Here is a 24,279-nt window from a genome sequence, read left to right as displayed (position 1 = left end):
TATAGGTTTTGATACATCAGTGCCATCTATGGGTGCGGTCCGTTGAACGCTACCAATGCTTCGGAGCGCCACCAAGCGGTCCGTTATTCGCTACGGAGCGCTACAGGTTAGGCTGTGACGTCACGGCAAACGTCATACACCCGTTTCCCGCCTCGCTCCGGACCAGCTCCAGACGCTCCCCTGAAAACTTGGGTCAGCGGAGGAGCGAGTCAATTTTTGGCGGAAATTCGAAGGGAATGCACTGAGGCAATGGAGAGTTTACTCACGTTGCAGATGATGGACGCTGAATGTGGACGCCTTTCTCCTATATAAGTGACTACGAAGTAACGGAGTAGACGCACTTAGTAAATAGATGTAAATTTAATTGTGATTTAAATAAATATGTAGCAAGAACTAAATATCGACAAACATTCTCGTATCTCCCCCAAAATGAACTCAAATGTCTTTGGAAGCAGCCTTTACATACAAAAGGCAACAAAATTATTAAAAGGGGCATGTAATATAAAGAAAGGATTGTAAGAACATATATCGACAAATATACTCATGCCATAAATTAAAATCTGAAGAAAAATAGGATATACATGAAATATATTAATGTTTTTTAATAGTCGTTAGCCATTATAAGTTAATATGTTTCAACTGGGAAAACGGTAGAGTACCTACTTTTTCCTTTACTAGGGTAATGAGTTTCATTGAGAAGGGTAGGCGAGGGTTGGTGTGAGAAATACAGTCCAAAGTTTCTTCCTTTACTATGTGGAGCCTCGGTATTGAAAAATAAAATTCATTTTAATGATATTCAAACATATTTATTAATATTCAATGATCATAGTCACCTCAATTCGCAATTAAAACCACATCTTTGATTTCATAATCCCAGTTTGCCCACCCTCGTTCATTTCCGCCATCTTGACTTCGCTCCTGACCGGTCCGAAAAGAAATTCTCGTAGCGAACGTAGCGCCTATGGACCGGTGCTCCGGAGCACTTCCGTCTGTAGCGTCTGGTAGCGAAAGTAGCATTCATTGGACCGCACCCTATGCCAGTGGTCCAATGCTGCCGCGAAGTTTGAATGCACATCTCGGCGCGTGTTTCAATTTTTTTTTACGCGTCACGATAGAGCGTGCTATTCAGGCCTAATAATGATACTGCAATTGCGAGAAACTTAAAAGCAGCGAATGTAGGAAAATCTTCCTGAAGAACTTCCCCAGGTTACTGAAGCAGTAACCATAATACAAGATTAATGTACAAAGTCAACTGGCGATCTGGTGGTTGGTAAGAATAATGATCTCGGAAACTTACTTCAGTGGACATTAGTATTTATTGATACAATAACTGGCAAAAGAAATACAACAATAACAATTTCAATATGACATACTAGAGATGAAATCTGAGGAAGTTAACCATTCTACAAGCACATGAGATGCACAAGCAACAAATATCAATGACAACATGAGACGAGCAGCCTTTGCGTAATAGGAGAAAGATTCCATTACTTAAGTAAACACTCCACGCTCCACAGACAAAGAGGGTGACCCAATTTTCCTTGAGGTAGATGTATCTTGCAATAGCTCTGGTACAGGGAAAATAATGCTAATCCTGAAACCATAGACCATAACAATACTTCACTAGAAATAAGCATGCAAGTTTGGATATCATTTCATGGAAGATAATTATTTAATTATGAAAGGAGGACATTATTTCGTAGGAAGTTGTTCATGATGAGTACCCATTAAGATATACAACATATCTTGGCAGAGGAGTCTTAAAATGAAAGGTTCTTATAAGTTAATATCCATCACTTATACGAAAGAAAGTATTCCAAAAGTAGAAAACGAGAAAAGTGAAGAATATTTTATACCAATGTGGTAGAAATTAAGTTCTTACTTCAAAATGAAAGAGATTAAAGTTTTAAGAAATGTAAACATCGTAGAACACTTAATGAATAATGCTCAATTAATGACAATTAAACAGTTGAAAGGACAGAGTTGAAATAGCAAATTACATACATAACCAACAAAATGATTAGCATTAAACAAACGAAAGCATAGCACTAGCGATTAACGAGTAGTTTGAACACTAGAAAAACTGCTAGTACAATGAAAAACATATTGAAATATAAGGAATACAAGACACCATAAAATTTTGAAAACATGAGAAAAGGTTAGCTAATCACAGGCTGAAATCAAAATGGAATAATGAAGGAAACAGAATTACTCACATTTTCATCACCAAATACATTTCATACCCACGCAATTTAGCAATAACCAAGATCATTGAGACTCGTATCCTTCATCGAGCACATTCCAAAATCGTAAGGGACACTGTGAGCAATAAAAAAAAGTCTGCAGTTAACACTAATGACTATCAATAAGCCTCAATATCACGTTTGTTTACATCGAGATTCAATATGGCAGCCCCCAGTTCATTACTGCTCAGAAAAACAGGCTACACCAGCGCCTCTATGTTGGGTAGGCCGTTGGACCACTGGGGCTCCGGAAAAATCGAATCGAAAGAGGTTTTCTATACGATATATCGCAGTTCTGTCGGCCCCTTGCTCCAACCACTTCTGCCCAACAACTTGTTGGAGTCTGCGCCCGTTAGCTTTCTTTTTTTATAACAGTCTTTGCGTCTTTGTATTTATTTTTATACTGGCAATTATAGCATTATGATAGCATATACTGCTGATTTTTAGTTTGCCTTTCAACGTTTTCTGCCTTTTTGCCGTGTGTTTCGAGTCTGTTGACTGCAGTGGGAGTCTTTTTAATCGGGAAAATGGACACTATGGTCATTTCCCAATCGGATAAAAAAATGTCCAGGATAATTTTTACCAGTTACGTCTCGATTTTTCATTTGCAGTAAGTGTGGAAAAGTGTGGTGCGATTTGTTATTGATATAACTGATTATTCAAGTTTTTCTTTCGCGCACTTAACTCTTTTACTCGAAATCTATCGATGTTATTTTAACGACAGGGCCAAGCGAATACAAGATACAAGCGAAAGACGATATTTTATTAATTTTTAATGAATAGTTGAGAGTAATTTTACAATTAGGTAATTAGAAAAGTAAAAATAATTTTAATGTTTCCATATCTGTGAAATTATTTGCAACATTTCTCTAGACTATTATTTTTAATTTCTGCGGTGTCAATTCTAAAGTTGAAAAAACCGCCTTAAGATTCATCATTCGCAGTAAATTTTTCACCAATTTATTTTCTGGATTTCTGCTTAAATTTCGTGTAGGAGTTGTAATTATACTACTTACTTAAATTTATAAATGTATTTAAGTATCAAGAGTAAACATCAGTCATTTAATCATCAATTCACGATCCGGCATAAATCCATCACGATTCGTTGTTTGTATGTTGGTATTACCAGTATTACCGGTGGCGGACCGAGCAGACGGGGAGGCCCAAGTTTCAAGTGGAATGAGAAAATTGTTAATCAGTCGTGATCAAACGCTGTTTTTTTATATTTTTTACGCATGCGATAATCGTGGTGCTGTAACGCAGTCTGATGCTTACATAAGTCGTGGAGTTAGTCATTTTATCGCCGTCTGAGTAACTATCCAAAAACATTTTATCGTCGAAATGGCTCCAGCCGGAAAAGGTATTCCTGAAAACTGTACTGTAATAACTGCTTAAGAATGATAATTTCTGTTTTGTGCATTCAAAGAAATGGGCAGCATTCTGTCGTTTTGTGATGTTGAAATTATGAGCTTTAGCTGGAATGTTGGATTATGCTGTCTTTTATTTATGATTCGATCTCTTTGTCGATGCAAGCATGCTGCCACGGAGGACCAGGGTTTCCAAGTCCTATAGCTGCAATGAAGGGACCTCGAGAGAAGCTTCTATACATACCCTGCATTCAGCCTGATCCTGAAGGTCGGAGGAAGGGTGATTATCTGGCCACTGTTGATATTGACGAGGACAGCCCAACTTACTGCCAGGTTTGTAAAATGACCACTTCTTATTTCATATGTCAATTTCGATAAAACTGTGGGCATGTGATTGATGTATATTTTAGACACCGTAAGTCACTTTATATATGCATGTAGATCTCGATGAAACCTTATACGGTTAAGGTAAACCGTACACACATATGTATATTCCCTGGTTGCCCTTGCGCGTGGATTTTGCCTTTTATGTGTGTTTTAGCGTGCCGTGAGAGATTTAACCTAGCATTTAATTGAATAATATCTATGGAAGTCCATTTTTTTGTCCTGGTGAAAGACGAATTTTTGTAGTTATCCATTTGGTAATCTATGTTTCGTATTTTATCGTTTCCTATGGATCGCGAATATAGTGCAGTTCTAAAGTACTTTTCTCTGAGTCTCTCTTAGGGATTCTATTCATGATTGCTCGAGAAGTGTATGCCAAGATTGCATCCTCCCAAGTCTCTATCCAAGTAGTAATGAATATTGGCTTCAGATTGGCACATCGGCCCCTCATTGGCATCATTTTGCCAATGTATGGGCAGTCTACAATTCACCGATTCTATGTTATGAGTCGAAAATTCACCAAGTTGGAAGGGACATATTCGTAGCCGGGTCAGAAATTTTCTGTCATGTGGCGAGCATTATAATGATGAAGCTCCAAAAGTCTGTTTTAAAACTCGATTCATGAACAATGGAGACTAGAAACATTAGGTTGGGGAAATTTTTATTTTTTGGTTATACGTATGTGGGATTTAACCATTTTTGTGGCTGGGTAAGAAATTAATTCCGATATAAGAAGTAATAGCTAATCAGAAAATAAAGATGTCACAATTAATGGTCCTTCATGTAATCGCAAGAATAAAGTATTTTTATTGATAGGTAAAGGTGGTGAGCAACTCATTTAATATATTCTACATTTTGGTTTGTGACTAATGTCTTTTGAACCTCTCGGGTAAAATTTTCTCCCTTGAAACTTAACTGAAAATGGGCTGAAACAACCTTGAAACTCACTGCCTTGCTTCTGTGCTGAAACTGCATTGAAATTGAAACAAAATCAGTGGAGTTTGGAAGAGGGATGGCAGTACAGTAGCAGCTGCAATTAAGTGCTCCAGCTTCTCCAATGAAACTCCCTTGGCTACTAGCTAGACTGAAACTCTCTTTGCATGCTAGACTGAAACTTGCTTGCCTTCTGAGCTGAAACTCCCTTGTTTGGCTGAATACAATTCCCCTGCCCAATCCATTGAAATTCTCAAATCAAATCACATGAAACACCATAAATTAACAACTTGCTCAACCTAGCCAACAGTGGATGATCACGTAACAGGTTTCTCCCACAATTTTGCATGCATGATAAAAGATAAAGGGTAGACAGGTGATTGCAAGCAACTTGGAATGGACGGATCCAGGATTTTTTGCAGATTCAGATCGGATCCTTGATTTTCGGAGCTTTTGGAGCCGGATCTTTCGGATCAATATTTTTGGGTCCAAATGCATTTTCAAATTCCTGCTATTAAACAAAGTAATTATTCAAGTTTATTCTGGGCACATACAATCAAAGGAATGCAATTTAGATTTTCATAAACATTTTAATATTTTTATAAATTAAAAATCATTTTTAAAGGCTTTCAAGTTGTTTTTTAAAAACATCTTAACATGTTCAGGACCTAAACTGTTACGCTTGGGTTTGGAAATGAAAATAGGAAAAATCTTCAGATAAACCACTAACCAGTGGCATAGCGAGAGGGGAAAGTCCGGGGGAGGTCCGGGCCCCCCGAAATATAAAAACACAATTACTTTCCTTCATAAAAGGAAACGAAGTATTGAAAAATCATGAATTTACAAGAGATTTCTTTGAAAAATGGAGTTTTTTTTCCCATTAAGGAAGGTGTTAAAATTAGTTTGAAACCCTCTCCTTTGTACCCTGTTATTTAAAAATTTTCCCCCCTGGTTTTGGACCCCCCAATGAAATTCCTGGCCACCCCATTGCCGTCGACTGAATTCAGATTTTCCTCACGCACATTTCCCGAATTTCTTCACTTTCTCATTGCATACAGACTTGTGTTTCACCCGAAAATGCTTCAGTATGGTGAGGTGGATTTAGCACTCCCTTGTGATAATTTCTCACCACAGTGCGCTCACATGGCATACATTGGTTCTCCTTATCTCAATAGAAATGTTTCTACACAATGAAAGACATTTTTATCAGTATATCATTAAATTAAATTGCGGCTACGCAATCAGCAACACAATGAACGGTATTTAAAACAGCGTTAACATCACGTGCGACGGGTTGCTCGACCGCTCAGCATGAGGAAGGGGTGGGCAGCAGAAGCACGTAAAGCAGAGGTGGAGGGGAAGGAGTGCACTCCCTCCGTATTTCAAGCAACGAGGCTACAAATGAGGGAGTGAAGGACGATAAAGTCAGATCTTGCTTCAGTGACGTCCTTGCCTTCGAAGCAAAGCCGAGTGAGCTACGTGATATATGCAGTTGGCATTTCCAATCCCTCTCTACTTGTTTGAGGGGTTAATGCTGCACTTGTTTCTTTGAAAATTTTGCTGTTTGGACAATGTTGCACATTAGTATAGTCTAATTGTAAACAGAAAACTTATTGGCAATCAATTAGAGCTGAAAAATAAACATATATCGTCAGGAATGCATCACGTTTTGTCTAATTCTTTTTTAAATCTCGTGCATGTCATCTGATTGTCAAAGCTATCGAGACATCTTCGGGCTCAGAAAGTCACTCACCTAGCATTTGCCGTCTAGAAACTGAGAATTGAAGCAGGTAGGCCAAAAAAGGTCAGTTGGTGAGACGAGGTAGGGATGAAACACGCTTCAATTGTTCTCGTGTAATTTGATATTTTCCGTAGAAAGACAATGATTTATGGTCTGTGTGATTTTGGAAAAAAAAAAAAAAAACAGGCACAGGCTGATAGATGGCCGAGGGTGGTTTTCTGAAATCTGTGACGTAGTTACTTTTGACGTGGTTATTATCATACAACAGTGAGATTCCCCCGATGATTGTTCAATCTCTTGGGAAGAGTCACATGATGTGCTAATCGTATTTTGCCTTTTTTATTTTCCATGGCTGAAATTCTGCTAGTTAACCTCTGCGAGAGCTTTCAAACAAAACGGTTGGTTAGTAGGACAATCTCATGCGACGGTGCATTCGAAGAGAAAATCGGAACTCTTTCCACCCTTACTGTAGGCTGCATTTTCCGGGTTTCACCGCGTCGTGGTTGCGTTGGTGACAACAGTTTCTCCTGCATTCCAGCAGGCGTCTTCAGGTCGAAGTAATTATGCCGTGTTTTGGCCGCCGTTATATAGGCAGCCCAGTGGTGTAGGTTCGCCCTGATTGGTCGCCTTGCGGCCAATAGCGTGGGGGTATGGGGCGAAGAGTCTCTTCCATGTGCTGTGGAGTGCGTAGCTATCCTCTCGATTGAAATTATGAGGATGTTTGGATATTTCAATCGCCTCTCGGATGATCCTTGGAAAATATCGGGATTCTCTGGCGATAACTTTTGTTTCTTCCCAGTTGATGTCGTGTCCAGGTTCACTGAGAGTGTGCTCGGCCACAGCCGACAGATGAAATTGTTTGTTTTTCACCGCTCTTCTATGTTCTTGAATGCGGCACTTTACAGCTCTCTTAGTCTGTCCGATGTATGACATACCGCAACTGCATTCAATTTCATAAACTCCCTCGTAGGCGTGAGAAGAGATACGGTCCTTAGGAGTCGAAGAAGTTCTCCAGTCTTCTTAACACAGTTGAAGCGTGTTGTTACATCGAATTTTTTGAGGAGTCTCGCGATTTTTTCACTGGTGCCAGCCACATAGGGGATTGTCGCATAACCAGCTGCCTTGGGTTTCTCCATTTTTGGACTTGGTGTCTTATTCTTGAGTTTTCTTTCTATCTTTGCGGTCCTTTTAAGGACCATATCACTGTGATATCCATTGCTGGCCAGGGCCGTCACCAAATGTCGTTTTTCGGCGGGAAGTGAAAGTTGGTCAGAGATGGAGTATGCTCTGTGCACTAATGTCGAGATTAGAGCTGCCTTCTGAGTAGGGTGGTGGTGTGAGGAGGCGTGCAGGTATCGGTCCGTATGTGTCGCCTTACGGTAGACTCCATGGCCGAGTTTTCCATTAAGTTTCTTCGTCACCAGTACGTCAAGAAAGGGTAGGCAGCCGTCCTTTTCCACTTCCATGGTGAACTTGATTGAATCATGTTGGTTGTTGAGGTGTCGTAGAAAATTCTCCAATTCTTGCTCTCCATGTGGCCAGATGACAAATGTGTCGTCCACGTATCGGATCCAGAGGGTAGGTTTCTTTTTGTAAGAAGTCAGCACTGAATTCTCAAATTCCTCCATAAACAGGTTGGCGATCACAGGGGACTGTGGAGATCCCATAGCAGCGCCATCACTCTGTTCGTAGTAACGGCCATTCCACAAAAAGAATGAATTTCGAAGACAATGCTCCACAAGCCTGGGAAAATCTTTGGGTAATCCGTTATCGATGAGCTTTTCCACGATCTTGATGGAGTCGTTAATAGGTACGTTGGTAAAAAGAGACACGATGTCAAAGCTTACAAGCAGATCTCCATTCTTCACAGTAGTTTCCTGAATTTCGGCATTCCGGCATTCAAAGAAGAATTCGGTGGTGGCTGCATGACCCCTGAAAAAGGTCCTCGAAATCCTTCACCCTGCCTGGATTAAAACACGGTTTCAATGTCAACATTCACATAGCTAAACATGGAAGGAATTAATAAACATGCCATCAGAGTAGTTAAAATGCTTACCTCTAGTTACTGTGACTGCAGTCACCTCCACCAACCTCATTCTCCCCTTCACCTTCATTTCGATTTATACTTGCGGTTAACAGCCGTCAAAGTATCTGGTAAATATTAATGTCATCAATCTTTTCACGCCTACACCCATGCTCACTGCTTGTCTTCGGCTCCTAGCAACTTGATAGAAATAATGGCAACCAACAGCTTGATTCGCGGGAAAAGATATCTGTGTGCCAATAGCTAAATTTAAAAAAATGCATTACTGCTAACAACATAGGTCCCGTACATGTCCGGTAGATGGATTTCGTATGTTGGCAAAACTTACACTGGGTAGCACATGTGTAGCAAGGGAGAAGCAGTTCAAATTCATGAGGGATAGGGGATACCCAAATGCTGCAGCAGCTCTGTAGGCAGGGCAGTAAAGACATTCGGTAAGAGAGATGCAGTGGAGTCATAAAGTTGGCCTGGCCTGAGCCAACTGTCCAGTTCAGTGTCAATGGAGCACACATGCAGCAAGGGAGTGGCAGTTCAAATGCAATTGACTTGCAAGGGAGAATGGCATCAGAGTTTCAGTTGAGTACTCTTTTTCTTGTTGAGGACAAGGCAGTGAAGTGCAGTTACAAGGTTGTTTCAAGGCAGTTTTCTCACATTCAGTGGAATTTCAAGCCAGAATCAGTTCTGTTTCAAGGGAAAAATTTTTACTTGAGATATGATGACAAAAATCTATACCAGACTTGTGGACTTTATAATATAATTAGCATGCAAATTAACATAACTGTTTTTAACCACATTTTTGATGCAAAAATCCCACACATAAATGAGGTCTATTTTATTCCTAAACCTATGTTGAGAGTTAAAAGTCATTAAAAACTGAAAGTATAAAATAGTACTAAATAAACAGCAGAAAACGCCAACAGTCAAATATTTCTTAGACTTCGAAATAATATTTGTTCAATGACAATGATGAAATATTTTAAAAATGTATGCATGGTGCACATTTTGTATAAAAATTTAAGGGCAAGCCCAACATTCTGATAGCTCAATCATTTGCTCAATGTTTTTGATGAAATACATATGCAGAAACTCAAAATTTACTTACTGAAAACTACTGAATTTGGGCTGCTCCATAATATGCCTTCACTCAGCCCTGCAGAGGTTTGAAGGAATTTTTCCTTAAAATAAGGAAGGAATAGTAGCCCGTGACACATCGCAAATGCAGCTAATGCTAGCAGCCTTGAAGTAGGACTGGTTGATGTGGAAAAGGTAGTCAAAATGAACTCCACAGTCGACTGCACAAATGGTTGTGCAAGATAGGAGTTGAATTTCAACAAATAAATAAGCGCTCAAGAATTCAGTTGCCATGCAACATCCTCTGGACCTTGTGATAGGTTTTGTGAAGTTTTTAGATCAGTAAAATTTCCACAGTGCTTGTGCTGCATCAATTCATCCATCACTGAGACTTGATCCGTGGAACCTCTGATTCATAGTATGAAACTTTACCCACTACACCACCGGAATGAATGTGTTCTAAGTCAGTCTCAATGCTCAATATGTCAGCTGTGTTCACAGATGTCACGATGAGAGTAAATTCCATTCTAGGTGAGACCTGGGCAAAGCATACTTCAGAGAATATGGGAAAGAATTCATAGCTGGATCTTTTGCACAATGCCATAATGCGACGGATATCATTATTTCCCCAGTATAAGGGGCATATATCTTTTAAAATTTGCTGTTGTATGAGAGAATTACGTGAGCAAAAACTTGGAAGACAAGTAGTTCCTGAACTGGCTGCCTCCAGACACCAATGAGCTGTGCGTTAATTTTTTCTGCCACTGTGCTAAGTAACCATAAAGGACGATGGAAGTTAGGTGGGGCAAGTTAGTTACCACGAGTAAAAGCGTGGCAGTTGGTAATGCACTGAGGTCACAGTGGCAATCGCAGATGATGATGCCTTCATAGAAAGTGAACACAACCAGTATTCTGTTGGCACTTCGGTTCTTTTGTGCCAAAACGCAGTACCATCCGTGAGTACTCCAGTACCCTTAAATTAAGTGAAACTGGCTTTGTAATGCACAGATTAGGACATTAAGATTCTGATAAACCTTTTATTGAGTCGTATTAGGTACTTAAAATTAATGCCATAGTATCAATTCATCCATTTAAGATTTTAGGAATAACTTGAGATTGTAAATGCAGGTGGAAATAATTCTCTCTACCCTTGAAGACTTCTTTACAAGAACTGTACAAAGTAGAACTTGTGTATGAAATTTCATGAAGCCAGCAAGAAACTTCATATCTTCTAGCAGCATCTTCCTCTCAAGTGAGCATGCAATAATTTTAAAATTATTGTAAAGGCTAATAATAATAATAATAAATTTATTGGTGCCAAAAGATATGCAAAAACATATAAAGGACCCGTCAAAAAAGATAAACATTTACACAAGAGATTCTGAATGAACAATACATAAAAGAATGTTACACAGTTACAACAAAACAATTAAGAAATGAGGAATTCCTCAATAGAATAAAAGGTATTGTTTAAAAGGTACATCTTTAATTTAGAGGAGAAATTTCCTTTCACCTTTTCATCTTTTAATGAGGCAGATAGGTTATTATAAATCCTGCAACTCATGGTGACAGGACCAGTATTAAAAATACAAAGGTTATGTTGTCTCACAGCATAATTGTCTCTGCTTCTCGTGTTATGATTATGAATATCAAGATTCTTTAGAAGTGTCAAGTGAGAATGGTGATTTCTTATAAGCATCACAGCACAATAAATATAAATACAAGGTAGGGGAAGGATTTGTAACATTTTGAAAAGATTGCGACAGCTGTCTCGTTTCCTAGCTTTGCAGATGATTCTGACTGCCCATTTCTGTAATTTAAAAATACGAACAGCCATAGGGGATAGACCCCAGGCTAAAATGCAAAAAGGCTTTAAAGTTATGTGCCTCGTGTAAAACATGCTGGAGAATCTTTTGTTGTTACGTTTGAGGAAATACCTACAACTCTGTTCTCTCTGTGTCAACTGCATCTACATATTTCTTCCAGTTGGGAAATGCATTGGTAACAAGAAGGTGGGATTTTTAATGGCTGTCATTTGGTCAAATAAATCAAAGACCCCTCCACAATTTCAATGCAACCCCCAATAGTCTATAATCAGCCATTATGGCTTAAAATTCCTGAATTTTTATATATACAAATCCTGACTCCTGAAGCACGAATTATGTATTCAGAAAGCAATTCTGAAAGCCTTGTTTGTTCACTAGAGCGTTTTAATTGTTGGCTTAAAATTATAATCAAAGGAAAATCCTCGGGAGTGAATATCCATGGAGAAATAATTAGCATGCTAAGATTTGCTGATGAAATAGCTGTTGTACCAGAGACAGAGAAGGATTTGAAGAAGATTCTGTTTAATATAAGTAGGGTAATATGTAGATGTCAGCGTAAAATAAGCACAATAAATCTAAGGCATCAATATGCAGCCAAAGGAGGAAATTGAGACTAGCATTGTAATAGGGATACATAAAATGGAGGAGGTGAGTGAAGGACAAGTAGATGACCAGAATATTAAAAGAAGACCTTTAATAAAATAAATGGAACAGGTAAAGAAGGATGTGAAAGAGAAGAATATGTACTTAGATGTGAAAAACTAGCTGATAAGAGAATCAAGTGAGAGAGACCAAATTAATCTTAGGATTGTTGGCCAGTGATGATAATGAAAATTATAGCTGTCTAATCTTTGTTATACTGTCTTATTTACATTTTCAGGTTATTCACCGCACATATATGACCCATCCTGGGGATGAGGTACATCATAGTGGATGGAATGTATGCAGCAGTTGCAATGATGATGAAGGAAAAACAAGGGACAAGATGATTTTACCTTGTCTTCTTAGTGATCGTGTGTATATTGTGGACATGTCCAAAAACCCCAAAGCACCAGAAATTTGCAAGGTAACTATAATCAGTTAAAAAATATTATTTCAACTTGTGAAATGTGCAATGATTCAAAATCTGAACTTGTAAAGTTAAATCTGATGGAATGCATTAAATTTTAAGTTCCATAATATAATATAACCCTTGGCTTTTGTAAAGATCATGCATGGCTGGTGAATCCAATAGGATTTGATCATTTGAATTCATTGTTAACTACTTTACTACTCCTACTGGTTACCTTATTGATCTTACTTTGTACACAATCATTCATTGACATCACATGCATGTAGTAAATCATAGATAAGACATTCCAATTCAAACACTGGCTGCCTTTTTCATGTAGAAATATATATTTAATCCATTCAAAGTAATGACTGAACCTAATTTATGTGTTATCTAAATACATATATTCATAAACAGAAATATATAGTCATGGATAATTTAACTAAGTTAGGGGTAAATCCTTCAAATCTTCTATGAAATTCTTCAGTTCATTTTTGCACTTAACATAATCTGGTAGCAGTTATTGGCATGGATCTCCTAGCAAGCCTCTGGATCTCCCTTTGTGAAGCCAAGCTGGCCCTCAAGTATCTGCTTTCCTTCAGCTCATTTTGTTTGCTCTCTCCCTGCAACCTGCGTTGTGGTGTTGGTCCTTCCCATTGTGGACTTCAAAAATGCTAGATTTGTTACTGGAGAGAAGCATTATTATCTCCGACTCATACCTGAAGGAACCGAAATAGCCAAAACATCTAATTTCAACGGGGAGAACAGATATTTACTCTCCAATGCTTGGAAGAGACTCTTCCACAAACTGACCAATCAGGACTAGGGGTGGTCAGATCGGATACTTCGGATCCAAATATCTGTGGATATTGCCCTTCATTGGATACTTCGGATCCATATTCGCTGAAGGCATCAGTTCTGAATCCAAAATTTTAAATTTTTGCTTCAGTGAATGCGGCATCCAATACGAGGGAGTGGAAAGAGTTCCGATCCAACCTTCTCACGTGCTTTTGTGCTGCGATGCTTATCTTACTCATGACCCATTTTGTTTAATATCTCTCATAGGGATTATGCAACAGAATTTCAGGAGGGGAAAATTTTAGGGCAAAATACAACAGGCACATAGTGTGACTCTTACCAAGAGATTGAACAAACATCCCAAGAATCTCAATGCCATAGGATTATAGCCACGTCAAAAGTAACAATGTCACAGATTTAAAAAAACCACCTCGGTCCGCCATCACCACATGCCTCTGATATTTTTTTTTCCTTTCCGAGACCACACAGTGTATAGTTATAATCATCTTCGAAGGAAAATATCAAGTTACACGAGAACAATGGAAGCGTGTTTCATCTGTACCCCATCTCACCAACTGACCTTTTTCATCTCACCTGCTTAAATACTCTGTTTCGTAAGAACAAATGCTAGGTTGGTAACTTAATGGACCTGAAGATGTCTCGATAGTTTTCGGCAATTGGATGATGTGCTTAAGATTAAAAAAAGAATGATACAAAATGCACCATATTGCTAGCATATTTAGGTTTTTAAGCTCAACTTTATTGAAGCAAAGTTTTTTTAGTTACAACGAGAATACACCAGTATTCAATGTTGTCCAAGCAGCATAGTTTTCAAAGAAGCAGGCATGGCATCAGTACCGTCATACAAGAAGATACGGCCTGGAAACACCAACTGTATATATCACATAGGTCACCCGGCTTCGCTTTGAAGGCAACGACATCACAAAATAGCAAGATGTAACATCTTTGTCTTTGACTTTGAAACCCATTTTAATTTCCATACGCAAGTGTAACAGTTTACATCCTGGGGGTGTACAGATTTTATCATTTTAACACTAGAACCGCTGAACTTTCCAACCCCACCAAAACAGTGGCATGGGACTTTTTTGTCCCGTTGACAAAATTCGTTGATCCTGTCATGTTGAAGTATAATTGACGGTTTTTTTTGTGGTTTGTATGAATAAAACACGTGTTTAGGTAATGTTCAAAACGTATTATTTAGTATAACTAGGAATACAGTAAACATATTTTGACAGAAAAGTGTTGTTGACAGCAAGCTCAGACCTGCAGATGCGCTGGGCAGAGGTGATGTGGCTGGCACTGCGTGAGGCGCAGTGCACAGATTATTCCCGGTGGCAAGATGGCCGCCAGAGGGAAGACACGCGTTTCTTTCTCTCTCGTGTTTTTATATCTTTTTGGGTTAAGTTTACCTTTTCCAGTGGTTTTGCGCACCCATGCGAGTGATAATTTTCGTAGTGAATCGCCCCAATCAAAAGTGGTTCCGGTTCCCGTCACCAGCTTCAGTTACAGAAAATTTATATTTTCTGGCTTCGCGTCGTGTGGTTTGTCAGCGGCCTCCCTGCAGTACCCCATCACCTCGTCGCCAAGGTCCCGGCGAACCCCTGGCCTCTCCGCCGCAACCTCGACGCCGTACCCTGGAAACGGACTCATCCTCCTGCTTCTAGTGATCCTCTCTGGTGATGTGAGTGTAAACCCCGGCCCTTCCAGCTCTTCCCTAAGCATATACTATCAAAATGTGCGAAGTATCAAAAACAAATTATCCGTTTGCAATTCCCACGATCATGAGCTCTCCCCCTTCGACATAATTGCTCTCTCAGAGACATGGCTGACTCCATCTGTCCATGACGATGAGCTATTTTTCTCGAGATCTCATTCTATCTATCGCAGAGATCGGCATTCGAGAGGAGGCGGAGTTCTACTCGCCATCAATTCTGTGCTCCCATCCAAACGAAGAAAAGACTTAGAAACTGATTGTGAAATTCTGTGGAGTGAGTTATCGCTACCTCGTGCGAAAGCCGCCAAGGCTACCAAAATACTCATTGGGTGTTTTTACCGTCCCCCCGCAAGTGACATAAGTGTTTTAGAAAACTGTCTTGAATCAGTGTTTCGAGCTATATACCAGTGCCCTGTGATTCTAGTTGGTGACTTCAATCTATCCATTCGCTGGGAATCTCCCTCGAACGGCCATCCACTCAATCCCCATGATAGATATTTCATTGAACATTTTACCAATGCTCTCCAACTCCCCCAACATTGTCTTCAGAGCACCCGCAATACGGCAACCCTGGACTACTTGCTCTCAACCACGGCGCCCGAGGCAGTCATCCCCGGCCGAAATATTTTCGAGTCGGACCATGAATCCATTGATGCTCATTTCCTTTTCCGTGGCCCGTGGAAACCCCGTGGAGCTCCCCCCTCCTCTCCAAAACCCTTTCCGTCGTGGTCGAAGGTTCATTGGGAGGACGTCAACCGCGCCCTAGACCTTATGCCTTGGGGTTTATTATCCTCTTTGTCCCCCGAAGAAGGAGTGGACTTTCTCCACGGTGTCCTCGAGGCCGTTGTAAAAGATTTTGTTCCTGTAGTAAAACCGAAGACAAAAAAGTTCCCCCAATGGTTTAAACCGGACACCATTCACATTCTCGGGAACAAAAATCGCGCTTGGTACCTCCACAAGGCCGTCCAAAATGCGGAAACTCGCCGTTGTTTTGTTGACCTCCGCCGATACTCCAAATTTCTTATACGGCGAGACTAAGAAAATTACGCGCGCTCTGTTTCTTCAAACATATCTTCCAGTCCCAAAAAATTCTGGACCTTTATCAATCAACGCCGTAGCCGTCCGCAGATTCCTGAAGCAGTCTCCTACAATGCCACAAATGCCTTGGGCTCAGAGAGACCTAATCTCTTTCTCAAATTCTTTTCCGATTGTGTACAGCCTACTTCATTCCACAATGTAACCCCTCCTCAGTCCCTCCAACCGCTGTCTAGCGATTCCCTATCATCCGTTCAGACAGATTCCAGGGAAGTTTATAAATTCCTTTGTAAAATACCCCTTCACCGCTCACCCGGTCCTGATGGTCTCAGCCCTAAACTCATTCGCAACTGCGCCTCTTCCCTTGCACAACCTCTAACCCTTTTGTTTAATCGCTGCTTTTCATTAGGAACCTTCCCTCCTCAATGGAAATGCGCCAACGTTATCCCGATACTCAAAGCGGGAAGCAAAGCTGACGTCACAAACTATCGCCCCATATCTTTGCTTCCAATACTTTCTTCCGTCTGTGAGCGCATAATTCTCAATTGGATTTTCTACTTCACCTCTCCCTTTTTATCCCCCAGCAGCATGGTTTCCTCCCTGGGAGATCATGCCTAACAAATCTTGCTGTCTTCCAGCACCAAGCCGTCACTGCAATAGACAACTCTCGTCAACTCGATACCATCTTCCTTGACTTCTCCAAAGCTTTCGACACACTCCATCATCAACTCCTCCTTCATAAACTAAACCAGCAATTTGGCATACATGGTAAGTTCCTTAGCCTTCTCACAAGCTTTCTTTCCCACAGAACCCAGCGTGTAATACTCGCTGGTGGATCTTCTTCTTGGTCTCCTGTGACGTCAGGAGTTCCTCAGGGCAGTGTCCTAGGACCTTATCTTTTCAATTTATATATTAATGATCTTCCGTCCCACCTTCTGTCCTCCCAAACACTAACTCTTTTATATGCGGACGATTGCAAGATCTACAAGGAGATAAAAAACACCTCTGACTGCAGAGATCTCCAAATTGCCCTAAATAAAGCTTCCCTGTGGTGTGACACTTGGAAATTAAAGCTCAACCCTAAAAAATGCAGCATCATGACTATTGCGTTAAAAACACAGCCCATCACTTTCAACTACACCATAAATTCATCTCCCTTGACCAGAGTTACGACGATGAAAGATTTGGGCGTTATAATCGACCCCAAACTAAACTACTCCGACCACATTCAGACTGTAAAAAAGAAAGCCATGTCTCTTTTAGGCCTTCTTTACCGCTTCACGGAAATTAAGGATCCCATTGCACTTCACTCCTATTTCTCAACGATTGTCCTTCCCATAGTTTTGTATTGCTCTCCAATTTGGTCCATGTCAGCCCCGACTAACCTAAAATCCCTCGATTGCATCCCCCACTTCTTTGCCAAAATAGTTAGGCATAGAATCCCTCACTTACGCAATATGTCCTCTGATGCTGTATTGTCTTCTCTTTCCTTGTCTAATCTTCAGAATCTCAGACTTAAAACGGACTTCAACTTTCTACACAGCATATTGAACTCGACTTTAGACTGCCCTGAACTCCTCTCTCAGTTGAATTTTAGAATACCGACTCGTTCCACCCGCTCGCTCTCCCTACTCCACCTTCCTATTCCCAGAATCTCCCTGACCAAGCGCTCACCTTTATATCGCCTCTCCTCCCTTCTAAATTCGCTCCCTCCTTCCATAGATCCTTTTTACCTGTCACGCAAAAAATTCACCGCACAAGCTTTGACCCATATGTCTGCTAATTGAATGTTATACTTCCCTACTGGTTAATTCTTTGTTTGTTTTTATATTGTTATTGTATTGTGTCTAATTTATGTATGTCATTGTTAAAAGTTTCACTGTAAATTGGCGTCACAGCTGTATGTGAAATTTACTTAAATAAATAAATAAATAAATAAATTCCCTTCTGCGCTTCTAACTGGCAGAATAACGGTATCTGTGCATCGATCCCCTTCGTAATAAACTGTTATTATGCTAAATACAAAATAAGTGTACAAAAAAAATGAAATTGTATGTTTTCCCCATATGGGACAAAAACGTCCAAACGCCCGCGCTTCTAGGTAAATCATCGTTTTTCTCGCGAACCAAACATCGTACAAAATGTTCGATATGACCATTCGAAAGAGCATAAAAAATGAGTAGTGGTCAATACATTTCAAAAGGATCTAACCGATAGTACATGAATGGAAAACATTTGGAAAGGGCGATGGGACATAAAAGTCCCGTCTGCGGTTCTAGTGTTAAAAAATAATTTGAAAGCTATAAAAATGATTTTTAATCAGTAAAAATATAAAAATGTGTATGTAAATCTAAATAGCATTCCTTTGCTTGTATGTAGCCGGAAGAAACTTGAGTAATTACTTCGTTTTATAGCAGACAATTAAAAATGCATTAGGATCCGAAAATGTCCAAAGATCTGGCTCCGAAAATCAAGGATTCGATCCGGATCTAGGTCCGAAAGAAATCCTGGATCCTTTCATCCCTAACCAGGACCCATTTGGCCAAAACCAAGGCCTATATAAGAGAGGAAAAAACTTGTATCCGACACCTCAAACCCGAAGATGCCTTCTGCAGCACCGGCAAAACTGTCATCTCGAAGATGAATCGATGCAAAGAACAGCCTGGAAACCTTGCAGTGCCTACTCTGAGAGGGGGTTTTTCATCATTGGTGTAACCCAGCATGTCCCTTCAATGTTTTATTTTTATTTTTGCTCACTTCGTCGACCTTGACAGTCAAACACCATATGCCTTACTCATCCTCAGTCATACTGTTTCACCCTTCTTCAGGGAATAAGTTCAAAGGGGGTTGGATAGATAGTCTGGGGAGGGAAGTTGGGGAAGGGGGAAAAAAGGTCAGGTGGGGAAGTATAAAGTGTAATGAGGCAGATCATTACAGTATATACCCTGAGGAATTTTCCAGCAGTGGATACAAAACCGTCGATTGGTATATTAAACTGATATTTAAAAGACATAAAACTTGGTGTGTCAATGGAAACATTTGTAGTATGACTGGAAGTTAAGTGTGCCGGCTAGTGGGTCAATCAGTCACCAAGCTAAGTGACACCATGAAAAATGATGGACTATCTGTAAACTTGGCTCGCTACTTGTCATCAGGGAAGGGGGGGTGTACCTAAAAAAAGATTGCAGGACATCAGAGACTTCAAAAGTTTTAATTCGTCATGAATATCCAATATTTCTTCATGGTAAATTCTGAAGTCACCATTTTTATTGGGAGAGGCATTATCATTTTTTTGTCGGCTAATTGTGTTTGGAAACAATTTCAGGTGATTGAGCCATCTGAAATGCACGCTTGGGGTATGTCAACTCCTCACACCTCACACTGCCTGCCAACTGGTGAAATTATGCTGTCAACCATGGGAGATGGCACTCCGAATGAGGATGGCAAAGGGGATTTTTTCCTCATTGATGCTCACACTCTTGAAGTCAAAGGTATTTTGGCTATAAGTTGTATGTACATTGATAAGTACCATAGTCCATGCATGCAGATAACCTGAAGGATTTTTTGTTGATTTGAGTTGATATTGAAGAAGAGTGATTGTGGCTCTTGAACATTAGATTGGATGCAGATGGTTATTATGATGCTTTGGCGGTGACACATGGAAGCATTCTTGCTTAATTAGTCAGGGTTAAGCAGAGAGTTTCTGTCCCAATAAAAAAATGCAGAAATACTGTTTGCCGAGTTTAATGAAGAGATTTAGAAAATCAGGTATGATTGTGTTTGCTTGCTTCTATTTGGAGGAGTGAAGTTATCCAGTGTGTTGAGTGCGTGGTTACTGACTGAATGGTCTCAAGTTTGAATTCTGGAGAAACCTGTGGAGAACCCAAACAAAAATCTTTGAAGTGCAAGGTAGCACTTGGTAATCTGGCCTCCCTTCCCTAAATGTGCTCAAATGCCAGTGACTTAGTCAGAGGCTAGCTCTATCCTAACCTATGCCAAATAACCTTCAGGTTGATGACTTGAGTGAGTGAGCTTCCATTGAATGCAAACAATTCATAAAATTACTACTAAATATGTATGGAAACACTACATCATCGCTTTTGGAACTCACAATACCATAGCCTTCTAGCTGTTGGCCAGTAAATTATCAGGCTAATGGTTGAAGTAAATGTTTATGGGAAACAAATTCTCCTGTGATATGTTTTTGCGTATTTATTGTCATCTGATTCTCTTGTTGAATATCTTGTTAACCCTCGGTGAATGCGAAGTTCTCAGATTTATTCGGTGAATGCGAAGTTCTCAGATTTATTATTTTTATGTAGGTCGTTGGAGGTCTGAGAAGAGCAAACCAGCCAAGTTTGGGTATGACTTCTGGTACCAGCCATACTTTGATGTGCTTGTGTCATCTGAATGGGGATCACCGCGTATATTTAAGACTGGATTTAATCCAAAGGATGCATACGACCAAAGTAAGTTGGTGCAATGCAATTTATTTTGTAGTATGCATTTTGTCAATTGTCTCACTCCATATGTTTCATTTAGCCTAGTATGAAACCTATTTTTAAGCACTGAATTGTAGGCATTGCTTAGTGAATTTAAATTATTGAGAGTACATTCTTTCCGTTTTAAGGAACCATTAAATGCCTATGCTAACTGACCTTCTGGTTGATGACATGAGTGGGTGAGCTTCAATCAAGCTGAATGTAGCCTATCCATAATATAATTGCTACTTAAGAGGAGACACTACATCATTGTTTTTGGAATTCATAGTATTGTAGCTTTCTAGCTGTTGGCCAGTATATCATCTGGCTAATAATAATAATAATATTTATTAACTTCATTGGGATAATACATCCATGAGTTTCGTCAAGTTAATACAGCATAAAATGCTAACATATAATGAAATATGATACAGACGAGCTATACAAACACACAGCTATCAGTGGGATTGAGGTCATAGGTTATTACACAACACCAGTTAAAAACTCATTTAGATTGTAGTAGCTCTTTTCAATTAGCATATTTTTCAGTTTGGCTTTGAATTGGATTGATGAGGAAATGGAACGGATGGTGATAGGAATCTTATTGTACACAGTGGCAATGGAGTGGTATGGACCTTTTAAACAGACTCTGTAGGAGTATTGGAGGGTGTGTATGTTGTTTTTGGAGCATGTGTTGTGATTGTGTAGGTTGGCGTTAACAGGGAAAAGATGAGGATTATTTCGAACAAACATGGCACAGGTAAGGATATAGATTGAGGGGAGAGTTAAGATGCTGGAATTTACAAAAAGTGGTCTGCCTGGTGTGCGAATGGGGACTCTATAGATAGCTTTAACAGCTTTCTTCTGGAGAGAAAAGGTTCTTGACAACAGAGAGGAATTTCCCCAAAACAAAATGCCGTAGGATAAATGAGAGTGTACTTTGGCATAGTACAGAGCTTTGAGTGTGTTTTTGGACACTACAGGTGCAAGTTTTCTTATCATAAAAAGACCCACAGAAAGTTTTTTATTCAGTTCAGAAACATGTGATGACCAGTCAAGTGTATCTGAGAGGTGAATTCCAAGGCATTTTATTGTAGTTGAAAAGGTAAGCAGATGATTCAAGGGTAAATATTCAGCTTGGTGAGGGTTCTTAATATGGAAGCAGATGTAACAAGTTTTGGCTTCATAATTTTTGAACTATATACATACATGTTTATGAGAACCATTCTCTCACCCCTCCCACCATTGCACCATTCAGCCTTGCAGTAAATATTTAGTATACTGCAAGTTACTGCTAACAAGCAGTTTAGATTATCTATTTACACAGAAGCATTGTACAAGCATTACTCTGAAAGGTTGTCCATATGGAAACTATTCTATCTGGATTTGATCTGAGATTGTCTTACTCAATGATACTTTGATCACAGTTGGGAGATGCATCTTCTATTGATCATTTACAGCTTTAGAAGAAATTCCACTGAGTTGAAGGGGGGGAAGACTAGGGGAAATATGTACAGTAGACTCGCGTTAATAAGAACCAGGAGTGCCGACTTACAAAAAATATTGGGGGGGCCCAAACCGGGGATCTTGCCCTGGAAAATTTTATAAGTAGTGAGTTTTAAGTTTTTTTAAGCATTTTAGAAGAGTCATATGATCAACGTTAGAACCCTAATAACTCGAATCTCGATATCTGGACACTCCGGGGAAAATAGACAAGTCTGACACATTTTTTCCTCACTCTCATAACGAATTTTGAGAGGGCTCAGGCCCCATGGAGTCGGCGCCACTGATAAGAACAAAGTTATTACGAAGTTCTCATTATTGCGAAGCAATTGGTTGGTCCCGACGAAAAGGCCTATCCAATCTATAGTAAAAGAAACGTTATCACAAAATTTTCATTATTACGAAATTACAAACTTCAGTCCCGGTCCCGGCGGTTACAAAATGAACTTTATTACGAAGTTCTGCAAAATTGCAACAGCATTTAGGTGGATATACACTTCGCTACGTTATCATCGTTGATCTACGTTTAAGTTCTCTTTTTGCACTATGTTCGAGAGCGTCATTTTGGTTCTTACTTCAGTAGTAGATAAGTACTTCAATATGCACTCAACATCATATAATAAGCTTCATTCCTGTGGAATTATGGTGACCCACTCATTAATGCTCGTAAATTGGATGTATAGTTAGTCCTCTTCCTACGCTTATTGAATTTACGAACTTTCAGAGATACGAACATTCGAAAAATTCAAGTGCACTCGAAATTTCAAAATTGGCACCTTCGGAGTTTGCTGATGCGACACTATGGGCCGGTTTTATAATGTCTGGTTAAACTGGAGTTTAAGCTAAGCGTCGGTTAAGTCCCAGAATTCTGTTTTATAATCGATGGTTAAGCCAAATCTGAGCGTTAAAGTGGTAGTCAAGCTAAACCATGGATTTCCCTCGGGTAAAAAGTTAACGTGAAGTTTAAATTGTTGAAAATGGCGGATGTTTTGAAATGCTGAAGAACCCTACGATAATATACGGAAGAAATAATCGACCAAGCGCAGCATCCTCCGTTTTTATCCGTATCTACGATATCAGCAATCAATTTTCAATATTTTTAGCACCACAATAGCAATGTAATAAGTGAAATATTTCCATAAGACCGGTGATATATCCGGAACGGACCACTATTCTACGGTATTCGCTACGAAATCCTTACAAACATCTCAAGTTTGATAATAATCACCATCCAATAAATAATTTTGTCTATTCTATGGACTGCAGTCGGAGATCGTGTGCTAAACCCCTGAAAATGTTGAAGTTATGCAATATTTGTGCCGGCGTAGGGGTTTGTTATGATTTGTGCCAGCCAAGTGAGTTGATGAAAAATACTAGAATTACATATCGGAGGGAAGGAAGGAGGTGTAACAGGAGTGTAGGTATAGAAATCTGTTATTACCTGGTTTTGCTGACTTCATCAACGATTTCAAAATGTGTCGGTGTTTACAAAGACAGTTTGAATTAGAAGAACAGCCAAGTTTCGTATTTGGCAATCGAAAGAGAGAAAAAGATCGTATCTACTGATTGCATTCTGATTTACTAGCATGTGATGTCACTATAGAATTCATAATTACTTCTGAGGATATATGTTATGAGGTGAAAGTATTTTCGTATTTCCTTTTCCAAAGGATGTATGTCAAAGTACTACTATAAAAATTGTAGGTAAGTCCATTAACAATATTTGGTGTACGGCTTGGTATTTCTTGGAGGTAAATATATAGGAATAAGTGAGGCAAGTGAAATATTGCGTGAAAAAGAAAGTATTTAGCACGTTTCGTACGTAATGTATACAAGATACTGTTTGAGTTTTCTTTGGAAGCTGAGAAAGGCAAATTGATACAACCAATACAGCTCGTGTGGGTAAAAAAGTAAGAATGACTGATTTGCTCATAAGATGGTATGATATATCAATGAATTTGTGAGGCAAATAAGCCTTTGGAGTGTGGAAGTTTACTAATTATTGTACGTTTTGTGACTAAAGTAATGACCTCTTATCCTTTTGATAGAAAAAGATTTGGAAAGGCA

General features: G+C 39.5%; 1 protein-coding gene across 1 annotated transcript in view; it reads left to right on the top strand.

Annotated features, from left to right (window-relative positions):
* The first annotated feature begins 3,375 nt into the window (after nucleotides 1-3,375).
* LOC124160247 (methanethiol oxidase) overlaps nucleotides 3,376-24,279 on the top strand; it is a 45,824-nt gene continuing 24,920 nt past the window's right edge. The window contains exons 1-5 of the mRNA XM_046536061.1: nucleotides 3,376-3,603; nucleotides 3,777-3,943; nucleotides 12,490-12,675; nucleotides 19,554-19,719; nucleotides 20,551-20,697. Of these exons, the coding sequence (XP_046392017.1) occupies nucleotides 3,585-3,603; nucleotides 3,777-3,943; nucleotides 12,490-12,675; nucleotides 19,554-19,719; nucleotides 20,551-20,697 (685 nt within the window). The 5' untranslated portion in view covers nucleotides 3,376-3,584. The remainder of the gene's footprint in view (nucleotides 3,604-3,776; nucleotides 3,944-12,489; nucleotides 12,676-19,553; nucleotides 19,720-20,550; nucleotides 20,698-24,279) is intronic.

Source organism: Ischnura elegans, chromosome 6, assembly GCF_921293095.1.
Source record: "Ischnura elegans chromosome 6, ioIscEleg1.1, whole genome shotgun sequence".
Lineage (NCBI taxonomy): Eukaryota > Metazoa > Arthropoda > Insecta > Odonata > Coenagrionidae > Ischnura > Ischnura elegans.
The sequence above is the reverse complement of the archived record's forward strand: the minus strand, read 5'-3'. Positions and strand labels throughout refer to the sequence as shown.